We start from the raw sequence: 24,375 nt of genomic DNA, 5'->3' as shown, positions 1-24,375 counted from the left end.
CCACTCTATAAACGATTTTTATATTTTCCCAGACATCTTCACCGCAAGTGCTAGCACGTTTTTCCGTATTTTATTCTTCATGACACGAATTTAACAACGTTTCTCTAGAAACTAAGCTTCTCTTTCCTGCCTGTGTCCAACGAGTTTCACCTACCTGAAAGACGGTCAGGTTGTATTTTCTTATTCCTGCAGCTACTCACTTAATTTCTCACTTTGTCCAGACATTTCATGTAACTATGTTGGTTGTTATTCTTGTTGTCAAGATAAGCCTCGACATTGCTACTTCCCAAGAATTTATGCTTTTGTCACGAGGTCTTATAAAAGTTCTATATGAAGATCATTCGACTTCGAAGAGAGTTGAAGTGGCTGAAATGATTTTATAAGGTTGGTGTTTTGTTGGTAAAGTTCTTTTCTACGATATGTGGTTGCTAACCACACGTCATATTCTCCTGCTTTATTGAGGCTTCTGACGGGGTAGCAACATATTAATTCACCATTAAATGCATTACGGATATCCTCACTAACCAATATAAGACTGAAGATTAAGACTATATTATGCATCAACTATAAAATTCAGGAACTGATTATCAATAATATTAAAAATATGGTTTTATCAAACAAATCCAATTAAATTACTGAGATACACGTTTATGCTTTCCTAATAAAATAATATTTATCTCATAAAATAAAACACGACATTATAGTAACTACGACCTTTATGATTTTTTGTTTTGTAAAACAATGCATGTATATCAACTTATTACCTGATGAACCAGTTTAATAAGCCTTATCAACATAAATACAAAATGTGTCAATACTAAAATTACTTTTTGATTGAGATTATGAACCGATTGATGTTAGACCACCATTGAAAATGTGGATGCATTGGATGACCATTTCATTCTAGTATGGGACTCCTCAGAAGTGCACATCCACTATCCCTCACGTGCGATTCGAATTCAAGGCCTTTGGTCTCGCTGGCAAACGCTTAACATCTAGACCACTGAGCTAGCATCCAACGCTGTTAATGTCTAACCTCAACCAATCCACGAAATTATACAACCATCTTTCATTGTATTGAGGTAGATACCTGTCTCTACCCGACATAGATTAGCTAAAATTACTAATAAATGATTTTATCAATCGATTTATTCACCGATGCCTGTAATATGACACATAGCATTTAGGTATTCTTTTATGTTGGATTGATTATTGTTTGTTTTTTTTTTCAAAAAAGAACAAATACAATCAAATATAATTTATCTTTATTTTTCAATATTTCATCATTTTAGAATTTTCGAAATGTTATTCTCATCATTCATCAATTCACCGTTAAAATGTTTATTCATGATATTATTTTTAATTGGTGCTACCTATGTATGCTATTTATGGAGTGCAAAACTTAATGAAACAAATAATCCAGTATTTGTTATTAATTATGCATCTATTGATAATCCATTCAATGAGGTATATTTGGGTAATTTTTTGTTTGTTTGTATTATTTTATCTGTTATTATTATTATTGATTAAAATTCTATTTTTTGTCCCTGTTCCTTTTTATTGATTTTTGTTTCAGTAATGTAGTTAATATTGTTATTATTATTATTATTATTATTATTATTATTATTATTATTTGAATACATCTTATGGATTTGCATAGATTGTAGTTGAATTTTACAGAAATTATTCATAATATTTAAACATGACATCTTTATACTGGTATCTCTATGAGTATATTGAGTTGATGATTAAAATCAGTTCATTGATTTGTTATGATAATAAGTATAGAATAACTTTTATGAATGATGATTGTAGATTAATCCATAGTTTGAAGGTAAGCAAATAGATGATTACCAAATCATTTCACAAATTATTCATTGGATTATTCAAAGAAAAATACAACAACAGACAATTCATTTTACTATTCGATGTAGTCACTAGTCAATTTACATGTCGAATGTTATAAATTTCTTTCAAATATATTGATATAAAGTTGAACTGTGGCTCTCTATGCACTCAAATATCAATCAAATAGAATGAAAACGCTGACTGAGATTTCGTTACAAGAGAAACTTGTTATCTTTTAATCAGTTCAAGTTTTAGGCATACAAAAAATGAATATAGACGAATTGATTATTATCAGGATAAATTTTAAAACGTTAATTTAATAGAAAATGAAGTAAGACCTTAAAAGATCTTAATAAAAAACAAACAAACAGAAAAGTGTTAATTTTTATGATCCCTAAAAAGAATTCATGTTTTTTTCTTGGTCCCAAGTATGAAAGAATGTGACTCTCCCAAAACTGTATCCAACACAATCACATGACTGTAAAAAAAACAATTACGAAAGCATTTATTAAAACGTTTAGTGGAGTTAGGGTAAAACTATATCACGCCTATAACGATAAATGATGTATCGAAATTTACAACCAATGGCATACTATAGTATTTGATTAAAATTATCATTTTCATAGACTAAGTAAATGATTGGGATTATTGACGGATAATAGTATACAGTCAGCTTACTATGAAACTTGAAGTCTCATAAAAAGTCTTCATTATCTCAAGGATTCATCGGTCCACATATAACTACTTATTACTAGATAAAACTAGATATCAAAAGGGGTTATGTGGATATTATAGTGATTTTAATGGCTGAGATCATGAGTCAACTGAAGCTGGACCACCATGGAAAGCCTAGAAACACTGCATGCCGTTTCGTCCTATTGTGCGAATTCTCAGCACTACGCATCCACGATACCGCCTCTCGTCGCGAGATTCGAATCCATCACCTAACAGTCTCGCGCGCGAATGCTTAACCACTAGACCACTGAGTCGGCCGGCATCCAACGGTGTTAATGTCTAACTTCAACTAATCCACGAAATTGAGCGACACATCCACCATTTTCTTCATTGGGTTACTGTCTCACAACAGACACAGTTGAACTCCACTGGTCACTGTTTCTCATTAGAACTCCAGGATATACCTCTTGAAGCCAGTCACTAGTGAGCACATGTTGATTACTATCAGAAGGAGTTTTGTGGATAATAGAGTAATTTCAATGGTTGAGATCATGAGTCATAAAACTAGATGTCTTAACTTTTGGGATCATTAATTCGACAGTTTAAATTTAGCCTTTTATAATCAAATCATAATGTTCTCTTTAAATTGTACGAAACTGTTAATGAATCAATTTAATTATTAACTAGTGATTTTTAACATGAAACAATTGCTTTGATTGTACGTGTTATTCTTAAGTTATCTATAGCATAAAAAATTGATTGTACTATTTCGGGTCTTTACAAATACTAAAAAATATCATTCAGTTTTTAAAGTTAAACGACAGATTAACCTGAAACTATACTTTCAAAAATGAATTATCTTCTGAAACTCCATTCACCCTGATTAGTTTGATTTAAAAGATAATAGGATTATAGTGACACAATAATATATCATTTTAATAAACCGTGATGGTGCAATCAGTCAATTATCATATATAAAGCGTATGACCTACCCCTTACTAAACTGGCTAATATTCTATGTATTTTAAAAAGTATTCCAATCTAACTATCCATTCTTTTTTCAGCATACAAATATTATGATTTTCATATCGAAAAATTTACAGGAATAAGTAATCCTCATATATCCTGATCTCTTGATAAATTTAGATAAAGAAAAAATGGCAATACCTTGAGTCTTTGTCATTTGTGGATGAGTTTAGTGAATCATATTCGATAAATTATGTTAAGATCATTATAATCATCACATTTTTGTAGTTCTCTTTTTCTTTAGATATGTGATATTATTGAGATGTAAAATGATAAAGTGTGTAACACAAGCTATCAAATTTACAACGACACTTCACTTTTCATGCCAATTGATTGCACAGTGGTTTACCTATACTATAGTTCTGGTCAGATTTCATAAATCAAGTTACAATGTGACCGACCACTAGTTTGAGTGACCCAACATCATGTGGATCGTGTTTAGATATTAGCTGATGGTTTGAACACAGGTTTCATCCGAGTTGACACTTGACAGCAAAAGGTATTTGCAATCTTGAAGAAATGATATATCTCGTGCAATTTGAGTTCACCCACTGTCATAATCAGAGACATCACTACCTAGCTGTTCCGGTTGCAAATGACCTTCTTTTGGACTAAATTATATACAATGACTAGTAAATGAGTATTATCGAATTATATGGACCACGGTAGAAACGTAGGTCCAAGTTTTCCATCCAGTCACTTTGAACCAACAAATTAAACCCTACTTTGATGGGGTGATCTATCTTCTGAAATCAAACGAACGATCCTGACATTATAAACTTATAGTTGATTCTGATTAAAAATAAGTTTTACCAGAGATATATATATATTCTGAAATAACTAATCTATGGAGTCGATTCCAATATTTTCTTTGTTTTAAACTCATAAATCAAATAATAACTCCTACTAGGATTTAATGTTTGTACTCAACATCTGGAAAGCCGAACTGTTAACAATGTAATAATCTTCTTCATTCTTCATTTGCTTCTTCATGTCTTCTAACCAAAACAAGGAAATGAGATAATCATAAATATGTAGGCACTTGTGTTTAAGGCTGATGTAAAGATTGGATAGGCGTAATAATGAATGTACTTCAGTGATGAATAAGCAGTAAAATCTCAGTCGTGTCCGAAACTGCTTGGTTGTAACGGGTTTGCTTGTGAATTTAAGTGAAACATGATTGATTGTCACAGAAACTGACACTTTTCTCAATATCGCAGATGATGAAGAGTTTTAACTAACATAAAACTGAGTTCAATTAAAGTTTTTATCGATAGTTTTCAACTAATTAACAGCAATATGTGATTAAAGATTTTTTCTACAAGTTTAAGTCCTATTAATTTTTTAATGATCCTTTACCATCTGGACACATAGATGATATCCAAGTGACGAATGCATAATAATAAAGATATAGATTTCCAACATGAAGCAGAGGTTAAAGTAAATGCTATTGGTAGTTTTAAATTCTATAACCTAAATGGTTTGAATTACAAAGCTATCGTTGTCATTATGAACAGTATTATTAGCTCTTTCTAAATATTACACAAGGGTTAAGTTAGTCACATCTAATGACTCTTCTTCTGACTGTATGACTTTTCAGGTTTTGTAGCATGTTTCTGTTGACTGTTTCGTCCAGGTGATTTATAACCATGTAAGTGGTTGACAATTTTTTGAATGACATTCTGTATGGCTTATTTGTATTTGGCTACTTGAAGAAACACATCAAATTATGCACTGATTTATAAATTTAAACAGTAATTTTCAAAGTGAATAAACGGTTACACATTAAAGTAAAATATGAATTTCACACAGCCTGTTAAACGTTTCATGATAACAATTCAGTTTGTTCTTTTTTGAAAAGATAATGAACACATCAGTAAGGAATTATGTCATGTGTGTTTTTTATTAAAATACGATTAATTAATAATCGTGCAGACATAGTTTTTTTGAAAAGTTTTTTTTAAAAAAATCAGATGACCTGGCCCTTCTATCTCGTACACATAAACAAATGCAGGTGAAGACTGTCATTGTAGCACCAACCTCTATAGCAGTAGGCCTCAACATACACAAGGGATAAAACAAGATGATGAAATACAACACAGAGAACACCAACACAATCACACTTGATGGAGAAGCTCTGGAAGAGGTGGAAACATTCACATATCTGGTCAGTATCAACGATGTACGTGAAGAATCTGATGCAGCCGTAAAGGCGAGGATTAGCAAAGCAAAGATAGAATTCCTACAGCTGAAGAACATATGGAAATAGAAACAACTATCAACTAATGTTAAAGTCAGAAACTTCAATACTAACGTCCAGATAGTTCTATTGTACGACCATCATCAATAAAGTACAGGTATTTATAAACAATTGTCTACGTAAGATACTCATTGCCCTTTGACGAGATACCATCAGCAACAAGCAACTTTGAGAGAGAACAAACCAGGTTCCAGCTGAAGTGGGAATTAAGAAAAGATTTTGCAAGTTGATAGGACACATATTGAGGAAATTACCTCACTATATTACGAGGCGAGTGCTAACTTGGAATCGCGAAGGAAAGTGTAAGAGAGGAAGACCAAAGAATACACTGTGCCGAAAATTGGATGTAAACATCAAAAGGATGATTAGCAACTGGAAACAATTGAGAAGGATTGTCCAGGGCAGAGTTGGATGAAGAATCCTGGTTGGCGACCTATGCTCCTCCACGAAAGGTAACAGGCGTAAGTAAGTATGTATTTAAGTAAGTTAGGGAAAATCTCATTAGCAATTGTTTAAAATGAATTTGGTAATCTTAAAATTATGGTCATATTCTAAAGTTCAGTGTATTCGACATACGATTTTTATATAGAAAAGCATTTGAATCAACCATCTTTGTAGCACATGTCGAATTACCTCACTTTATTTTTGATTTGTAGTTACGATGTCGCAGATTAAAATATACACAAGGCAAGTTGTTTTCATAGGTATTTTCAAATTATTATCTTAAAAACCCCTTACTTTCAAATGTTTTCACATTTTTATTAGTTTAACTGTTAAATCTATCTAAGCGTCTGGTCCACCCAATTGAGATACACGTGAAATCGAAATTCACAAATCAACAAGTTGTCTAAAAAAAAGCGATGTTTTATTGAATAATATACATAAATTAGTTACAAACCTTAATTTGTGAGGTATCTGTGGCGCTTACCGGATCTGTAAGTCTGGAAAAAAGGCTTCTTCCATTAATTACATAAAGAATAATTATAACATACGATAGTGCAAATGACAGCTGTTAGCTGTGTCTAAACTTGGTAAGAGTTTAGCAACAGGAAAAAGCTGAACCGATAGCAAACAATATGGAAACTGTTGCGTTTAAACAGTGATTGCACAAAATTGCAAATAACTGCTACAAGGATTGAGAGAAAGTAATTTTAATGATAAACACAATAAATGTTATAAGCATATGTAAATATTTTAGAATATTACACGACAAACTTGCGTTACAACATACGCGTAGTTTTTGGGAAAACAATTGTTTACTCAATATTAATAAGTAGTATAAAACAATACACAAAAGAGTCGATAGGGATTGAACAAGGATAGAGAACGTACAACAGACCTAACATTAACTTGAATGAACATTAATAAATTGATTGAACACTAATCATTTTGTTCAGTGATTACATACGTGCTTCAGTAATGCGTAGGTAGTTTTAAGAAGAAATAGTCATTTCATAAGTTACCTACAGCAATAAAATGTTGACAACGTAGATTACTATCATATTGTATAGATATTTGTAAATGACAATTCCTGATCTTGAAAAATATTCATAATCTGGAGATTGGTTTTTATCATAGAACGAATTCATCTGGAATGGTAGTTTATGCAAGTGAACATTGGGTAGTGTTTTCTTCTTAGTTGACATGACCAATTCATGTTGAATAAATTTTTCAAATAACAAACATAATTGAAGTTTAAATTTTCGAAAAAATAAAAGTTTTTTCGATTTCACTTTGTATTTTTTATATTTCAGTTGGTCACGTGAAAACGCCTAATAAAGCATTATTTTGGCCACAGATACAATATAAATATACATTATCTCAATCAATAGATTTTATTTCACCGAATTCGTCACTGAAAAATTTCATTCCACAACAAATATTTGGATCACTTTACACTAAGTATAATGCCACAAAAATAAATAGTTATGCTGTATCAAGTAATAGTTTAAGATATATTATTGATAAGAAAAATCACACTATCAATTATACCTTACCAATTATATGGTCTCCATTAGGTTGTTTACCTAGCCTGTCATCGGCTATAATTATTCCTTATCGTAAAAGAGAACAACATTTACGAGTGTTAACAGATCATTTACATGGATTTTTACGACATCAAAGAATACCATATACCATTTTTATTATTGAACAGGTAAGTGGTAAAGACTCAGATACTATATTTTATAGGATCTGTCTTTTGAGTTTTGTTTAATACATGAAAGGCGTCCATATTGTTTATGTTATCATTGTCAAGGTATTTTAAAGTCTAAACAAGTACTTTTGATGACAAGATTTCAAATAAAGCGAATTCTATATGAAAACTAGTCCATGGACAAGCTTATGACTTAGGATTATTTGTTTCGAACTTCTAAATGCTACACATGTCCTTACAAATTGTAGTGTCGGCTGCTATGTTAAGCCCACATAGCTTATTCTAGCTTCTGGACAGGCCAATGTATTCATTCTTCTTGAGTCATACTTTGACCTCGTTTATTATTCGCTTGTTAACTTTATCTGTTTTTACATGATCGTATATGTGTTGATTGCTTATCCCACTCATTATATGTCTGTAGCTTATTTTTGTTCTGACAATAAATATTGATTTACACTCTGTTGAGTTGGCTCACAAGCCTTCTCCAATCTTCTTCGTTCTTCTTTTCATCACCCTGATTACCTATTCAAATCACTGAGTACATGAAATATACATAATCAAAATCCATTCTCGTATTTTACTTATTTAATTCTGTTATTCACTAACGCGAGTGAAGACGATAATAATATACAGGGATTGGCGATATGTATTGTTTCGATAACAATCATTTACATGATCAACCTGGAGTCAGCAGATTAAGGGCCACTAAAAAAATCTACATATTTTACAAAACTAAGTCAACAGTATATTTACACACAATTTATTTGTCGTACAATATTCGAACAAAGTAAGAATGGTAAGACCCATAAAATATAGTGAATTCAATGTATTCCATTGCTTACTATTTAACTATAAAAAGGTTAATATTATATAATTATTTATAATCATTAACAAAGTGTTCAATCTCATAAATGAATTGTCTTTAATTGAATAGATTATTCTAAATGTAAAAAAATAATTAAGAATAAAACTTTCACAACAGGTTTTTCATCATTATTTGAAGTGACAGTTCTAGAATAATTGAGACAGTATTATGTAAAACGAGAAGGATTTGTTCATGAAAGTGTACATCACTCGTTTATGATTACAATCAGTTAAAAGCAGGAAATAAGTGGCGAAATGCTTATTTCGATTCTTTTATTAAAACAGTTGAAAGTTAACCACTGACTTTTAATACAGAGGCCAGAATTAAACCAACTGATTGCTATGGCCTCCGTGAATTTTAATATAATACATTAATTTCGTCAGCGTTATGCTCCGTGTCTTGAAGGTGATATGCTATCTAACTATGAAAACTGTTTTGTCCTTGAAGGATAAGATTACCAGGAATATGTTCAGTAAGACGAATTGAGCCCTGCTTTTATGTTCATCCGAGGTGTATGCTTTTGTATGAGCATATACGTCATATTCATTTAAAGGTGGCAGATATTCGATACTCGCCTTCTTTCGTTTGCGTTACTGAGTATCATGTTGTGTACAATGAGATCGGTTTCTCAGTGGAGAATACGTTTTTTAATTCTGTTCTTAGTCTGGTTAATTTTATTCATGATTTGGTAGCAGATGAACAAAAACCTGTTTCTTTTCGGAGTAAAAAGTTGGAACGTTTAGATCTTAATCTTTCTATATTTAAAATAATCCATTCATTATTGACAATTCATTTATCAGATTGAAAATTTTGTTAATGATTATAAATAATTAAATAATATTGACCTACATATAGTTAAATAGAAAGCAATGGAATACATTGAATTCACTGTATTTTGCAAGTATTGTCGTTCTTACTGAGTGCAAATATATTCATTTTCTAGATTTTAGTTAAATCACTAAAGTTAAATGAACTTTATTATTTTGTAACGTACGAGCTACTTTGGTTGTTAGACATGAAACTAGTTTTCTTTCAAAAGTTGAGAAAAGTATTCAATCACCAATCAGTTTAGATATTAATAAAATATATCAGTAAGTCTGTTACAAATGATTTATCGACTCAGAAAGCCTATGTCCCGTTTCCAAAATATACAGGGACTCATTGTTTATCTGATCACAAGTGCCTAGATCAAGTAATTTTCTAAACAGCTTTTCAAAAGCTACATTATAATTCCTTCGTCTGTTAGTTACTAACAATCTTTAAACTAAAGACATACATATTATTGACTTTTCAGACCGGTGAAACGAAATTTAATCGTGGTGCTTTATTAAATGCTGGTTTTCTTGAAGTTTCCAAATTCAAAGAATATGACTGTTTCATTTTACATGATGTAGATAAACTACCAGAAGATGATCGAATTATTTATACATGTGGACCAAATCCAACACATTTGTCAGCTTCATTAAGTACTTTTAACTACAAGTTAGTTCTATTTTGAATAATTTCTTTTCAATATTCTGTTGTAAGAACATGTGTGAAATTAAAAAAATACTGATGCATGCGTTTCAGATGGTTGAAGATAATTAGAAATAATTGGTTTTAGGTTGTATTCACTCGAAACTACGTTGATAATTATAGTCAAGTCCGTCTATTCTGACGGCTAAATCGATCTACAATGCCTGGAACACTTGATATTTGACGTTCCGCTATGTCAGATAGGTCATTTGTATAATAGTAAGACTAAAAGCACCAAATAAAAGTTCTGATTAACTTCAGTGATCATTAAACTTTTAGACGTGATGAATTCAAAGTCAAACCAGTTAGAAACGTTGCTACATTGCAAATTGATGGATGGGATGCAGTTAGACTTATACAAATATTGGATTGTATAAAACTGATTGATCAATCAGGATGTACGCTGCACTCATCTACGCAACCTACAGAATCTACTTTCTGGCACACTGTTAGCTGCTGTTCACTATTCACGTTTACAGTTAACTAAATATATTTACTCTTGTTACTCAATTAATCCCTTGTCCACATTTTCATTTCTACCCGACCTGTCGCTTTTAAACAATAAGGCTTTTATTCAGCTCAACGTGATGTAAGGAAGCTCAGAAATATATAATGAATACCATTTGCGTATTTCCTAGTTAAAGTCAACAGTGGTTGTTTTACAATAAAAGATTAATAAGCTATATTGTTTATTTGGCTGATTTTTAGGACACGATTTACTGATCATTTTCTAAACAAGTTGGCATGCGTGTGAAAATTCAATTAGTCAGTAATCATCTTCAACATAAAACCTGACAGATATGTGCATCAGTTCAATGTGACATAGCGATTTAGCACAGCGAAATAAATTATCAAGACAAGTCTCAGTGTATTAGAAGTAGTAAAAGTATCAGTAATAATAGAAAGGATAAATCATATAAAAATGATTTGAGATTTTGGGACTCAGGCTCCAAAGAAAGCCAAGTATAAAAGTTCAAATATGTATATAGTTTATTCTTAAAGGAAGGAATTCATGCCGCTTTCTTAAAGTGTTTAAGTATCTCATATAAAATGATTCGTAAAATTCTTTCTTGTGTAAATCATGTAGTGATACAGATAAATTTAAGGACAACACTTTCAATCAAACCATTTGCTACTGACTTCCATGCTATTTTATCAGTATATCCTCTCAATAAAGCTATAATTTCAGTTCATTAGCTCTGGTGATATTGCTAAAGCAACATATACTATTGCCATTTAGGTACAATTTACTCTAAAGATATAGTTCTGTTAGACATAAAGAAAGCTGCTTCTTTTTTCTTACACGCACTTTACATTTTCCATTTCTTCACATTCTCATTGTTCTTGTGTAGCACATATGTATTTGGTGCTCCTTTGTATCAATATTTATGTGTTCAAATAAGTAAATAAATAAAATGAATTTGATTGTAAGGATTTGGATGAACATCACGATCCAGTTATATACTGTTGATGAGTTCCAAATGGGATTAAACTCACTTACTGTATTTCACTGTTATTCATGCTCCAAATTTATTAAGACTTCTTTATGTTACCTCACTAAAAAAACTATAATTCTTGGCTGAACAATTGCTTTTAGTTTTGATTTATCTTCATTCATTTGCTTTATATCATTAAGCTATGTAATGAGGGTATTCAACAGTCTACCATTCTCCACATCAGTCGAGAAAGAAATCGACCAGCAAGACTGAGAAGTCAATATGTCTCATTATATTCCTCAGTTGAAAGAAATCGAAACATAATAAAAATGATAACAGTCATTTAAATGTTTATTTAGTGACTACCTTTTATAATTTGAAAAAAATCTGTATCAGTATCAGTTTGTAAAACAGATCTGACTTGGCAACTGGATTGATCAGATGGTTGTATTAGTTCTCCAAATGTCAGCTCCGCACAATAGAACTGACATGACGTATGTATTGGAGTGAGACTTCCTTGTTGGCTGACAGTTGTTTGAGTTGCACATGTTCTTTGATTGTAGTGAAGCTATCGATGCTTTGCCGATCCGTGCCCTTACATTGACATCGGATCCTTCTTTTTCATTGATAATGATGCTGACCAGGGACGTGAAAGTTTACACCTCTTTCAGAGCTTCCCCATCAAGTATGATTGGGTTAGTGTTCTCAGTTTCGTATTTGAGGATCTTGCATTTTCCCTTGTGTATGCTGAGGCCTACTGCTATAGAGGTTGGTGCTACACTGGCAGTCTTCACCTGTAGTTCTTGGTGTGTTTGGGATAGAAGGGTCGAGTAATCTGTCAAGTCCAAATCGTCTAGTCTCATCCAAGATGTCCATTGTATTCCGTGTTTCCCCTGAAATATAAAGGTTTTCGTAGTCCAGTCGATCACAAGAAGATGGAGAAAGGGAGAGAGTAGTTAGTCGTGTTAGAATACAGTCCTCACTTGCAATGCATCAGTCAGCTGTCCTCCATGCACCATTGGCCATTGATTTGCCAATCCTCGTCTTTACGTCTGCATCCGATCTTCCTCCTTCATCGATTATACTGTTGACCAGATACGTGAAAGATTCCACATATGTCAGAGCTTTTCCATCATGTGTGACTGGGTTTCTGTCCTCTGTGATATATTTGAGGAACTCATTTATTCCTTCGTGTATGCTGAGGCTTACTGCTACAGAAGCTGCCGCTACACTAGTTGTCTTAACCTGCATTTGTTGGTGTGTTTCGGATAGAAAAATTGGATCAACTGTCAAGTCCATCCATCTAGTTTCATCCAAGTTGATCATTGTATTCCGTGCTTCAGCTGAAATGTGTAGGTCTTCATAATTCAATCAACCACCAGAAGAAAAAGAAAGGGGGAGAACAGACAGCTTTGTCTGACACCAGTCCTCAATTCCAATGCATCTGTCGGTTGTCCTAGATGCACCACTTCGCAGTGTAGTCTGTCGTGCGATTTCCGGATGATATCTACAATATTCTTATGTACACCACAGTGTCGAATAAGGGTCCATAAAATTCTCCTATCCACACTGTCAAACGCTTTCTCGTAGTCCAGAGAGCCGAAGTATAGTGACAAACTCCACTCAACTGATCGCTCAACAATCATCCGTAGTGTCGTGATTCGGTATGTACACGATCGATCCCTTCGAAATTCACTCTATTGATCTCGAAGTTGAGAGTCTACTAAGTCTTTCATTCACTTCAACAATACTCTGTTGGAAACTCGTCCTTATACCGATAATGGTGTGATGCCTCTGTATTTCTCACACTTTCTGTGATCCCCCTTTGTTGGTATAATAATATGCCTGTTATTCTTCTTTCCAATCTGTCGGTACTTCTTCTTCCTACCAAGTCTTCTTGATTAGAAAGTGAAGCATGTTTGTAGTTACCCCTGTGTCTGACTTCAGTGCTTTATCTGGCATGTCATCTGATCCTGTTGCTTTCCCATTCTTGATCTGTCTCATAGCCAACCTGATTCATTCGATCGTTGGTGGAGTGACATCTATAAGAAGGTCTGTATGTTCTGCTTCGATGTTCAATAGGTTCAGTAGTGTTGATCTTTTTAAGAGTTCTGCAAATTGCTCTGCTCACCTGTCCAATTGCTTTTCAATCTCAATGATTGTCTTGACTTCTTTGTCTTTTACTGATCTTTTTGGTTTACTATATTTTCTTACATGTTTGTTTGTTGTATCACATATTTTTCCATATTTCCTTCTCTTGAAGTATTTTCCGCTATCGTTGCTAGCTCTTCCACGTACTTTTACTTGTCAGCTCTAATGCTCCTCTTCACTCTCTTGTTTGCTTCTGTGTGTGCCCGTGTGCTACAGCATCTCCCCTGAATATAATCTATTCTAGCCAGTTTGTGTCCAATAGTTTTCACTCATTGAGAGAATCATTAATTTGTATCTTTTCATTTACACAGCTATTTGACCACCACCACCCCAGTTTCTTACATTATCCGGACATTGCATTTACCGATGTTAATCGTTACTTTGTTTAGAAGAAAGGTGAACAGCCTTGTGATTTCCAAATAATTTCGACTTTCACCATGAGATGTTATAATTCTTGTAAATGAAAATCCTTCAACTTCCAGGTTAGAGGTTGAATTGTACAAATTGTTTTCTTTGGTTAGAAGTGTATTGGTATGGTTGTTTTCTACGGGGTAGAGTTGCTGATCACAAGACTAGTTCTCCTTGCTTATCTGTGCTTAGAATTAATCATAACCCTAGATGAGCTACAAGAGGAGGTTTATACAACAATTTAAAGATGTATGTTAATTTCACTGTTAAAATGCATAAAGTCTAACTCATAAAATGTAAATTTACTATTTTTATTTTAAGTTTTCATTTTTATGAGTTATGAATTATTTTTTTAATTACAGATTAATTTATCAAAGATTTTTTGGTGGTGTTGTTACATTCACTCGTGATCAATATCTTAAAATTAATGGTTTTTCAAATTTATATGAAGGATGGGGTGGTGAAGATGATGATCTTTTATTACGTGTTGAACAATCTGGTTATAATTTAAGTCGAATCAATTTATTGATTGGTCGTTATTATGCAATGAGTCATAAGACAGATGAATTAAATGAAAAGAATCTAGATCGGTGTGTTGTTAATAAATTTTATTTTTGGGTATATACATATAATCGATTTTTTTTGTTGCTGACATTGTCATGTTCTCTGAGTCATATAGTTAAAATAGGCATAATATTTTTCATATAAACTAATAATTATGTGATAATTGAAATTGTAAGAAAACATCGAATTTAATAAATTGGATTTATCAAGATCATGGATATTCATTAGACGCTCTACTAACTATCATTCATCAACAAGATTAATCATAACCAATTATGTTTGATATTATCATTAGTTTATTGTCAGAGATAATTGTTTTTAGCTTAAAGTTTTTGGGATTAGCCTTTTATCTAGATTTCATAGAACCATTATATTCAATCTGATATAGAGTTTCAAACATGGTGAATGAATTCTTTTAGGTTAAAAAAGCATTGATTACTGAAGTCAATATGTAACTGATATGATTTGTAATCAATTACAGTAACACAGATACAATCCTTGCTTTTCTTCTTCTAAATGCTGCATAGTTTCTTACTCGATGCAAGTCCTCATCTCTTGAGTTAGATAGTTAATGTTTATCTGATAATATTATTATGGTTCATTGGATTACAATTTAACTTCATTGTGTTTGTTTCCTAACTGCATCCATTTTTGCTGTGACTACGTATTAAATTACCTAAGGTATATACCTTATTCGACATCTTCCGTTTGAATTAATCCTACTTGGCACTAACCTATTTATTTTGAAACAGAGAAATACCTGTCAATGCATGTAAAATGAGAGACTAGAATGTTGTAGAGCTTAGTTTTAGAAGTAAAGTCAACTAATATTTTGTTATATGATAAATTGAGTAGCATGATTCTAGGATTATTTGTTTTCTTTTAACTTAATGATGCATTTTTGGTTAACTATTCGAAATCCACTGGTTATACATGCAAAAATCATTAGTTTTGTGCAAGTTGACTAAATAAATCGAAAAACTTGTTTAAGTTGTGAAATTAAAAATAGCAGTGACTTTTTCTCTTTCAGTTCACTAATAAGATTTCTCTGGTAAGAGGTAATAACGCAATTATATATTTTAAATGAAGATTGAATACTTTTCAGGAATTAATTATCAATGGTTACCGTAATGACTAAGATTTAAAGATTATGGTTAGTTTAGCTCATCAGATTTATTATATATAGTTTTCAACTATTAAAATCTAAACATAGTAACTGAAGTAATGAACTTACGTTTTTTGTTTTTAACAAATGTTCCAACATTCAAATGCATCTAGTTTCAAGTTGTTGGAAACTTCAGAGCGTCGATTTAAAAGCGATGGATTGAACAGCTTGAAATATAATGTAACTCAGTCGAAATCAATGTACAATGGTCTACTTTATTGGATTTCCATTTATATACATCCCAACAACCAGAATTAATTTGATGTAAAAGTAGCTTGTATCTAAGCTTTCATAAACATGATATTTTTTGTTGTTTGGGAAAATTTTTATTATATCACATTTGAATCCCTGTTAAATTGACAGCCTATTTCTTCATTTAAATTAATATATGAAAATCAAAAAAGAAACATTGGAAAGAAAATCAAATCTTCATATAAAAAATAAAGTGGTTGTAAGCATATGAAAAAATTAGGAATTTATTGATCGAAGTAAGAACAAACTGGAGGATAGATTAAAAAAGACAATTGAGTTACTGACTATATTGTTAAATACGTGTTTTTCAGATGGCTTGTGTTTTTTCTAGAAGTAGTGAGAATTGTCATTTTGTATTCTCACAGGAAACTATGAATAGTAAAAAGCTAATTTAATTTATTTCTGAAGTTAAAGATCATAGAAATACTTTATAGATAGATAGTTCTTGAGTATCACTAAGAAGTAATGTGTGTTTATTTGACTGTCTGATTTCAAAAAAATTAGTGTGATAAATACATGTTTGCTTCCTCCATGTATTGCACTGATGTTCATACATATTTTAAGTGATTGGTTAATATAGAGTAGTATTGGTAGCACAGTAACGAGCGAGATTTGGTAGGGAAAGCAGATTTATTGTTTAATGCACAATTACACAGTTACCTAGCAAAAACATGAAAATCATTCATTAAATACATCATATGCACATCTACCATAAGTCGTCTCTTATAAAATTCATCGTTCATTCATTCCTGCTATTATTCTGATTGCTTTTAGTTTTCTTCACTCTTCTTTTCATTTCAATTTCCTCAACGTTCTGCTCTCAGGCATTTCACTTCCGAATGTTGATACATACAACTTATATCTGTAAGCATAAGTAACATACACGACAGTGGTAGTAGTACATATATATATACATATATACTACTTTTCGCTTATCAGTATGGTGTGTCGTTAGTCGGAAGGAATTTTTGTACTCAATAAAATTTAGACGTGTTAAACATTGTTACAGTCAGAAATGTTAATAATGAGTTATCTGTATCACGATTGGCTTTCTTTAAGACTGAGGTACGTACAGTGGTTCTTATAACTAAGTATTAGTTTATATGTACTTCTTCATACTGACCGAATTCTATCGAGCAAGTTTATTAGATTAAAATCTGAGTTAATAGAAGGATTTCCAAACGTTTGGCACTGCTTTTATACAATTCTGATATTGTTAAACGTTATACCTCTATTGATATACAAATTAACTACTAGTCCTATTCAGTTGTTTGTCCCGATAGATCCAAACTGTTTATGAGGATTTATCAATGTGACTAGAAAGGAACAATGTGATAATTTCAAATGATTTGTATATTGAGCATGCTTTTATCAACACTTTGGAATGTTTGCAAAAATACATTGTATTAATGTTACTCATTTGAAATAAACCACATTGATATGATTTTGTTAAACAGTTCAATATTTGAACCGTGATTTTAATAATTTTATACAATCACATTGATTTTCAAATTCAAACGAAGTGTGTTTATCGAAAATGAGTTCATCATTTTTTTTTCAAAAGATTCGGAAACTTTTCTGTACACTTGAAAGAAAGAGAATAAACAAAATTAGGATATAAGAAACATTTGATACCGAAGTTTGTCGATAACCCTGATACATTTACTGACTGTGAAAATTTTTACCAGTGGTCATTCAACAAGTACATTTTTTCACCAAAATGTATTTACTAAAGCATCTATTTCACTGCTTTTGAACTTACTTAATGGTTAATTATTTCTATTAATTTAATGTTATGAGTAAATTGTCAATTACATGACAAATAACACACAATAACACGATTAATTATATATTGCCATTTCATTCACAGGTTGAGAATAAATAGAAAAATACGTTTGTTTTTTGTTACAAGCACATGTAAAATAATAATAATAATAATAATAATAATAATAATAATAATAATAATAATAATAGAACCTGTTTATCTTTTATCGTTAAAGTAAAGTATCTTGGAAACACCATCGCTTGAGTAATATCTAAATAATTTCTTCTAATCGTACAATTCAATCTGTAATAAACTTTCGTTAAATATTTCACATCATCTAATATAATGTACATATCATTATTAAAATTTTTGTGATATTTCAATGTAATCTATTCATTTCCTTTATAATCTTTTGTTTTGTGTTCTTTTAATATTGACTGCTGAAATTAAGAATTTTGTTACACATTTCTCACTTTATATTTTAACAAATTATGGTAGTGATGATTACTTGTTTCATATATTACCATATATACATATTTTATTATCTTTACAACTTTTGTACGAAGACGATTATTTTAACAAACGGAATACACCCATTATGACATTAAATAAGAAAGAAAGATTAGTTCAGCGAAGAGTTGTCTTTTCGGCGAATTCATTTTCAAAGCTGTACAATCGCAAATATATATACTTATTTTTACAGGGTGATAATAATAATAATTTTAACATCTATTATTTCATGTGATTTTATGCATTTCAGGAAATGATAATTGTTGAGAAGTGGTAATATCATGTTTATGTTCTTTAGTAACTGAGTTTTTGATTACCTATTCAGAATAAAGTTACTATCAAAGAATTCTAAACATTTAATAATACTATGCAAATATGTTTAGTGTTTATTGGAGAGTATGAATCAAAATATACTATATAATCTGTAAAATAGATTGTTTGCTTTATGTTAACTTTAGTTAGCATTTCATTGAACTTGTTTTAAGAGTTCTTGTGTATAATTCGAATGGAATAGATGATTGTTCTTTCAAATAATAAGATGAGAATGAATGTATATATTTTTATGTAAGATTACTGATTTAATTGATTATAATGATCATAATCGTCGCTTAAAATAAATAAAACTGTTTTCTTATTAGAAATTAATTATTGTATTGGCTTTTGGAAGGTATCTATGTAAGATATACTCTTGAATTAACAGCTAATAAACAAGTCATCGGATCTATAAATAAAAGTCTTATTTTGGATTATAAATAAAAGGGAATACGACAGTTATTATGAACAAATCAGACTACGAGAAAAAAGCCAGGGAACATCTACAAGAGGACCGATATGAACTAATTAAGGAAACGAAAAGTAAGACAGCGCTTAATAAACTTAGGGCTGAAACCAGTAAAATCTTACAGTCGATAAAGGTTAAATTAGGACAGTCATTATAGTTAGTTTGGCAAAAATTGGGCGCCGAGTATAGATTAGTCATTATATGTGGAAATTACATTTGAAATAATCTCAGCGATCTCAACGTTCGAATTACTTTAAATTTCAATCACCGAGATTATTTCAGATATCATTTTCCCACAAAAGTATTATTTAACAGAAGACAAATACATCATATAACAAATAAGTTAAGGAAAAATGCTACAATTGTACTGGCTTAAATATAAATAATATTGAGAATAGTAAAAGAAGAACAATAAAATATTACCTATGAGATCGAATGTCATGATTGTAATGCAGCTTATGTAGGAGAGACTTCCAGACAATTAAATGTAAGGTTGGAGGAACATAAACAGTGTTTGAAAAATGTTCCCAAATCCTCTGTTGATCTAAAGAAACTTGAGAATAAGTTTGCGATATCGTCACATGCGTTGGAAACAGGACACAAGATCAATTTTGAGAGGACCAAAATACTACAGAAAGGTTTTAACACACACAGAAACATTGACAACAGAAGTGCTGTATATATGTGCGAACAAGAACAGCCTGAACAGAAAGGATGGTATTCAGCTAGCAACTACTTGGCAAATATTCGTTAACAAGTAATTAGACCCTTTCTCTATCCAACCTATTTATTTCACATGCATCGTTATTATAACCGAAATTAATGTGGATTATTTTAGCAATACAATTATGTATTTGGTGATTTTCACTTTACATACTCATTGATCATTCAGAAACAGTTTCTCAATCTCCAACTTGCACTTTTATCAACTGTTAATAACTCAATCTTACACATACATACACACAATTCATTCAGTCATTTATTTTCACATCGTGAACTTTTCACATGATTCTCATTTAACTGACTCATGTTATCCTATTTATTAAAGTCACCATCTAAATATTACTGGATTAGCACAGTATAAACTAAGCCTGGAGTCACTCTGGAGGCTACTGTCGGTCCCAAGCCCGGATAAAGGAGGAGGGTTGGGCATGGGGTTAACGACCCCATCCCGTAGAAAACTAACTCGTTAAAAAAACGCTAACCAGAAAAAATTACCCAAACCTTTTAAACTCTGCCCTGGGAGTCAGAAGGTCTTCATTTAGAAGAGTTATGACGCCTCATGATGAAAGCCGAGTTCCTTCAAAAGTCACAAGGCCGATGCCCCTTCTGACAACCAGAACGACCATTTATTTAGGTACATGGAATGCTCGTACAATGTGGGAGACCGGGAGAGTCTTCCAAATTGATGCAGAAATGAGTAGATACAACCTAGAGGTGCTTAGGACCAATGAAACACGTTGGACGCAAGTCGGACAACAACGACTAACTACAGGAGAGCTCCCGTTATACTCCGGCCATGAAGAAGAAAATGCACCACATACACAAGGAGTTGCATTGATGCTGTCCAAACAAGCGCAAAATGCACTTATAGGATGGGAATCTCATGGACCAAGGATCATCAAAGCCTCCTTCAAAACAAAGAAAGAGGGCATTTCAATGAACATCATCCAATGCTATGCGCCTACCAACGACTACAATGAAGACGCTAAAGATCAATTCTACAATAGGCTGCAGTCAGTCATCGAATAGTGCCCAACAAAGGAACTGACCATTCTGATGGGAGATTTCAATGCCAAGATTGGAATGGACAACACCGGATATGAGAACATCATGGGACGACACAGACTGGGAGAATGGAACGAAAATGGTGAGAGATTTGCAAACCTGTGTGCCTTCAATAAACTGGTCATACTTACTTACATTACTTACGCCTGTTACTCCTCGTGAAGGAGCATAGGCCGCTCACCAGAATTCTCCATCCAACCCTGTCCTGGGCAATCCTTTCCAGCTCCTTCCAGTTGTTATTCATCCTTTTCATATCTGCTTCTATTTCCCGACGTAATGTGTTCTTTGGCCTTCCTCTTTTCCGCTTCCCTTCAGGAGTCCAAGTTAGGGCTTGTCTCGTGATGCAGTTTGACGATTTGCGTAGTGTATGTCCTATCCATTTCCATCGTCTTTTCCTAATTTCCTCTTCAGCTGGAAGCTGGTTTGTTCTCTCCCACAGAAGGCTGTTGCTGATGGTATCCGGCCAATGGATGTTGAGTATCTTGCGTAGACAACCATTCATAAATACTTGCACCTTCTTGATGGTGGTTGTTGTAGTTCTCCAAGTTTCAGCTCCATACAGTAGGACTGTCTTGACGTTCGTATTGAAGATTCTCACTTTGATATTGGTTGAAAGTTGTTTTGAGTTCCATATGTTCTTCAACTGTAGGAATGCTGTCCTTGCTTTGTCAATCCTCGCCTTTACGTCTGCACCTGAACCTCCTTGTTCATCGATGATGCTTCCCAGGTATGTGAAGGATTCTACATCGTCCAGAGTTTCGCCATCAAGAGTGATTGGATTGCATTTCTGCGTTTTGAATTTGAGGACCTTGGTTTTCCCCTTGTGTATTTTGAGGCCTACTGATGCAGAGACTGCTGCTACACTGGCTGTCTTTATCTGCATTTGTTCATGTGTATGCGATAGGAGGGCTAGGTCATCTGAGAAATCCTAATCGTCTAATTGATTCTGAGCTGTCCATTGTATTCCGTGTTTTCCTTCAGATGTCGTGGTCTTCATAATCCAGTCGACCACCAGAAGAAAGAGGAAGGGAGAGAGTAGACAGCCTTGTCTGACTCCGGTTCCTACTTAGAATGCGTCTGTCAGCTGTCCTCCATGCACTACTTTGCACTGTAGTCCGTCGTATGAGTTCCGGATAATATTGACAATCTTCTCAGGAACTCCGTAGTGTCGAAGAAGTTTCCATAACGTTCTCCCATCTACACTGTCAAATGCCTTTTCATAATCAATGAAGTTGGTGTACAATGACGAGTTCCACTCAATTGATTGTTCGACCATGATCCGTAGTGTCGTGATTCGGTCTGTGCACGACCTGTCCTTACGGAATCCAGCTTGTTGATCTCGAAGTTGGGCGTCTACTGCACCTTTCATCCGGTTCAGCATGACTCTGTTAAAGACTTTCCCTGGCATTGACAGTAGTGTAATGCCTCTGTAGATTTTCCATTTGCCCAGATCTCCTTTCTTTAAAATATTGATGAGGTGTCCTTCTTTCCAGTCCATCGGCACTTGTTCCTCCTCCCAAATCTTTTTGAATAGAAGGTAAATCATTCTTGTAGTTACTTCGATGTCTGACTACAGTGCTTCAACTGGTATGTTGTCGGGTCCTGCTGCTTTACCGCTCTTGATTTGTCTGATGGCCATTCTAATTTCTTCCGTCGTTGGTGGGTTGACATCTATAGGAAGATCTATGTGTGCTGCTTCGATGTCCGGTGGATTCATTGGAGCCGGCCTATTCAGGAGTCCCTCGAAATATTCTACCCATCTGTTACGCTGTTGTTGAATTTCGGTGATTGGCTTGCCTTCTTTGTCTTTGACCGGCCTCTCTGGTTCACTGTATTTCCCTGCTAGTTTCTTCGTTGTATCGTGAAGCTGTTTCATATGTCCTTCTCTAGCAGCTTTTTCTGCCGTCGTTGCTAGTTCTTCCACGTATTTCTTCTTGTCGGCTCTAATGCTCCTCTTCACTTGCTTATTTGCTTCTATGTATTCAGCTTGTGCTTGGACTTTCTCTGCTCGTGTTCGGCTGTTGTTTATTGCTGCCTTCTTGTTCTTCCTTTCTTTGATCTTGTCCAGTGTTTCTGTAGAGATCCATTCCTTATGATGGTATTTCTTTAGACCCAGAACCTCTTGACACGTTGAAGTTAATGCTTCCTTGATGCCTTTCCAGTTGTCCTCCATAGTAGTTTCTTCTTCTTTCAGTAGATCTTGTAAGGCTTGGAACCTGTTGTTGAGAGCTATCTTGAATTCATTGAGTTTGTCAGTATCTCGAAGGAAGGCTGTATTGAACCTTTGTATTGCTGTTTGTCCACTTGTCCAGTTCTTTTTTAGCTTCAGTTTTAAATTGGCTACAACTAGGTGGTGATCTGAAGCTACGTCAGCTCCTCTCCTGGTTCTCACATCTTCCACTGTCCTTCGGAATTTTTTTTTGATGCAAATATGGTCTATCTGGTTCTCTGTAGTGTGGTCCGGTGAGATCCATGTAGCCTTGTGTATACGTTTGTGTGGAAATATTGTGCCTCCTATGACTAATTTGTCGAATGCACACAAATTTGCAAATCTTTCTCCATTTTCGTTCCTCTCTCCCAGTCCATGTCGTCCCATAATATCTTCATATCCAGTGTTGTCTATTCCGACCTTGGCATTTAGATCTCCCATCAGAATAGTTAGGTCCTTTCTTGGGCATTTCTCAATGATTGACTGCAGCCGCTCGTAGAACTGATCTTTAATTTCGTCGTTGCTATCATTGGTGGGTGCATAACATTGGATAATATTCATTAAGATCCCCTCCTTCTTTGTTTTGAATGATGCTTTGATGATTCTGGATCCGTGAGATTCCCATCCTACAAGTGCATTTCGTGCTACTTTGGACAGCATAAGAGCGACTCCCTGAGTGTGTGGAGCATCGTCCTCTTCGTGACCGGAGTATAGCAGCATCTCTCCCGTAGCTAGCTTTTTCTGTCCAGCTTGGGTCCAGTGGGTTTCGCTGATTCCCAGTACTGCCAAGTTGTATCTCCTCATTTCCATTGATATTTGACTGGTCTTCCCGGTTTCCTACATTGTTCGAACGTTCCATGTACCTATAAAAATTTTTGCTCTGGTTGTTAGAAGGGGCATCGGCCTCGTGGCTTCCGAAGGAACTCGGCTTTCACCATGAAGCGTCATAATTCTTCTAAATGAAGACCTTCTAACTCCCAGGGCAGAGTTAAAATGGTTTGG

General features: G+C 33.4%; 1 protein-coding gene across 5 annotated transcripts in view; it reads left to right on the top strand.

Annotated features, from left to right (window-relative positions):
- The window catches only part of B4GALT4_2 (Beta-1,4-galactosyltransferase 4), a 35,547-nt gene extending 16,314 nt beyond the window's left edge, over positions 1-19,233 (top strand). For 2 of the 5 annotated variants that reach the window (XM_051218838.1, XM_051218839.1), the window contains 6 exons: positions 1,293-1,467; positions 6,466-6,496; positions 7,564-7,964; positions 10,124-10,311; positions 14,702-14,929; positions 16,182-16,489. In XM_051218838.1, the coding sequence (XP_051072271.1) occupies positions 1,293-1,467; positions 6,466-6,496; positions 7,564-7,964; positions 10,124-10,311; positions 14,702-14,929; positions 16,182-16,326 (1,168 nt within the window). In that variant the 3' untranslated portion in view covers positions 16,327-16,489. Of the gene's footprint in view, positions 1-1,292; positions 1,468-6,465; positions 6,497-7,563; positions 7,965-10,123; positions 10,312-14,701; positions 14,930-16,181; positions 16,490-18,190 lie in introns of those variants that run through there. The other 3 variants (XM_051218835.1, XM_051218836.1, XM_051218837.1) reach the window with 3 other exon arrangements.
- Positions 19,234-24,375: the final 5,142 nt, after the last annotated feature.

This window comes from Schistosoma haematobium, chromosome ZW (assembly GCF_000699445.3).
Source record: "Schistosoma haematobium chromosome ZW, whole genome shotgun sequence".
In the NCBI taxonomy this organism is placed as follows: domain Eukaryota; kingdom Metazoa; phylum Platyhelminthes; class Trematoda; order Strigeidida; family Schistosomatidae; genus Schistosoma; species Schistosoma haematobium.
The sequence above is the reverse complement of the archived record's forward strand: the minus strand, read 5'-3'. Positions and strand labels throughout refer to the sequence as shown.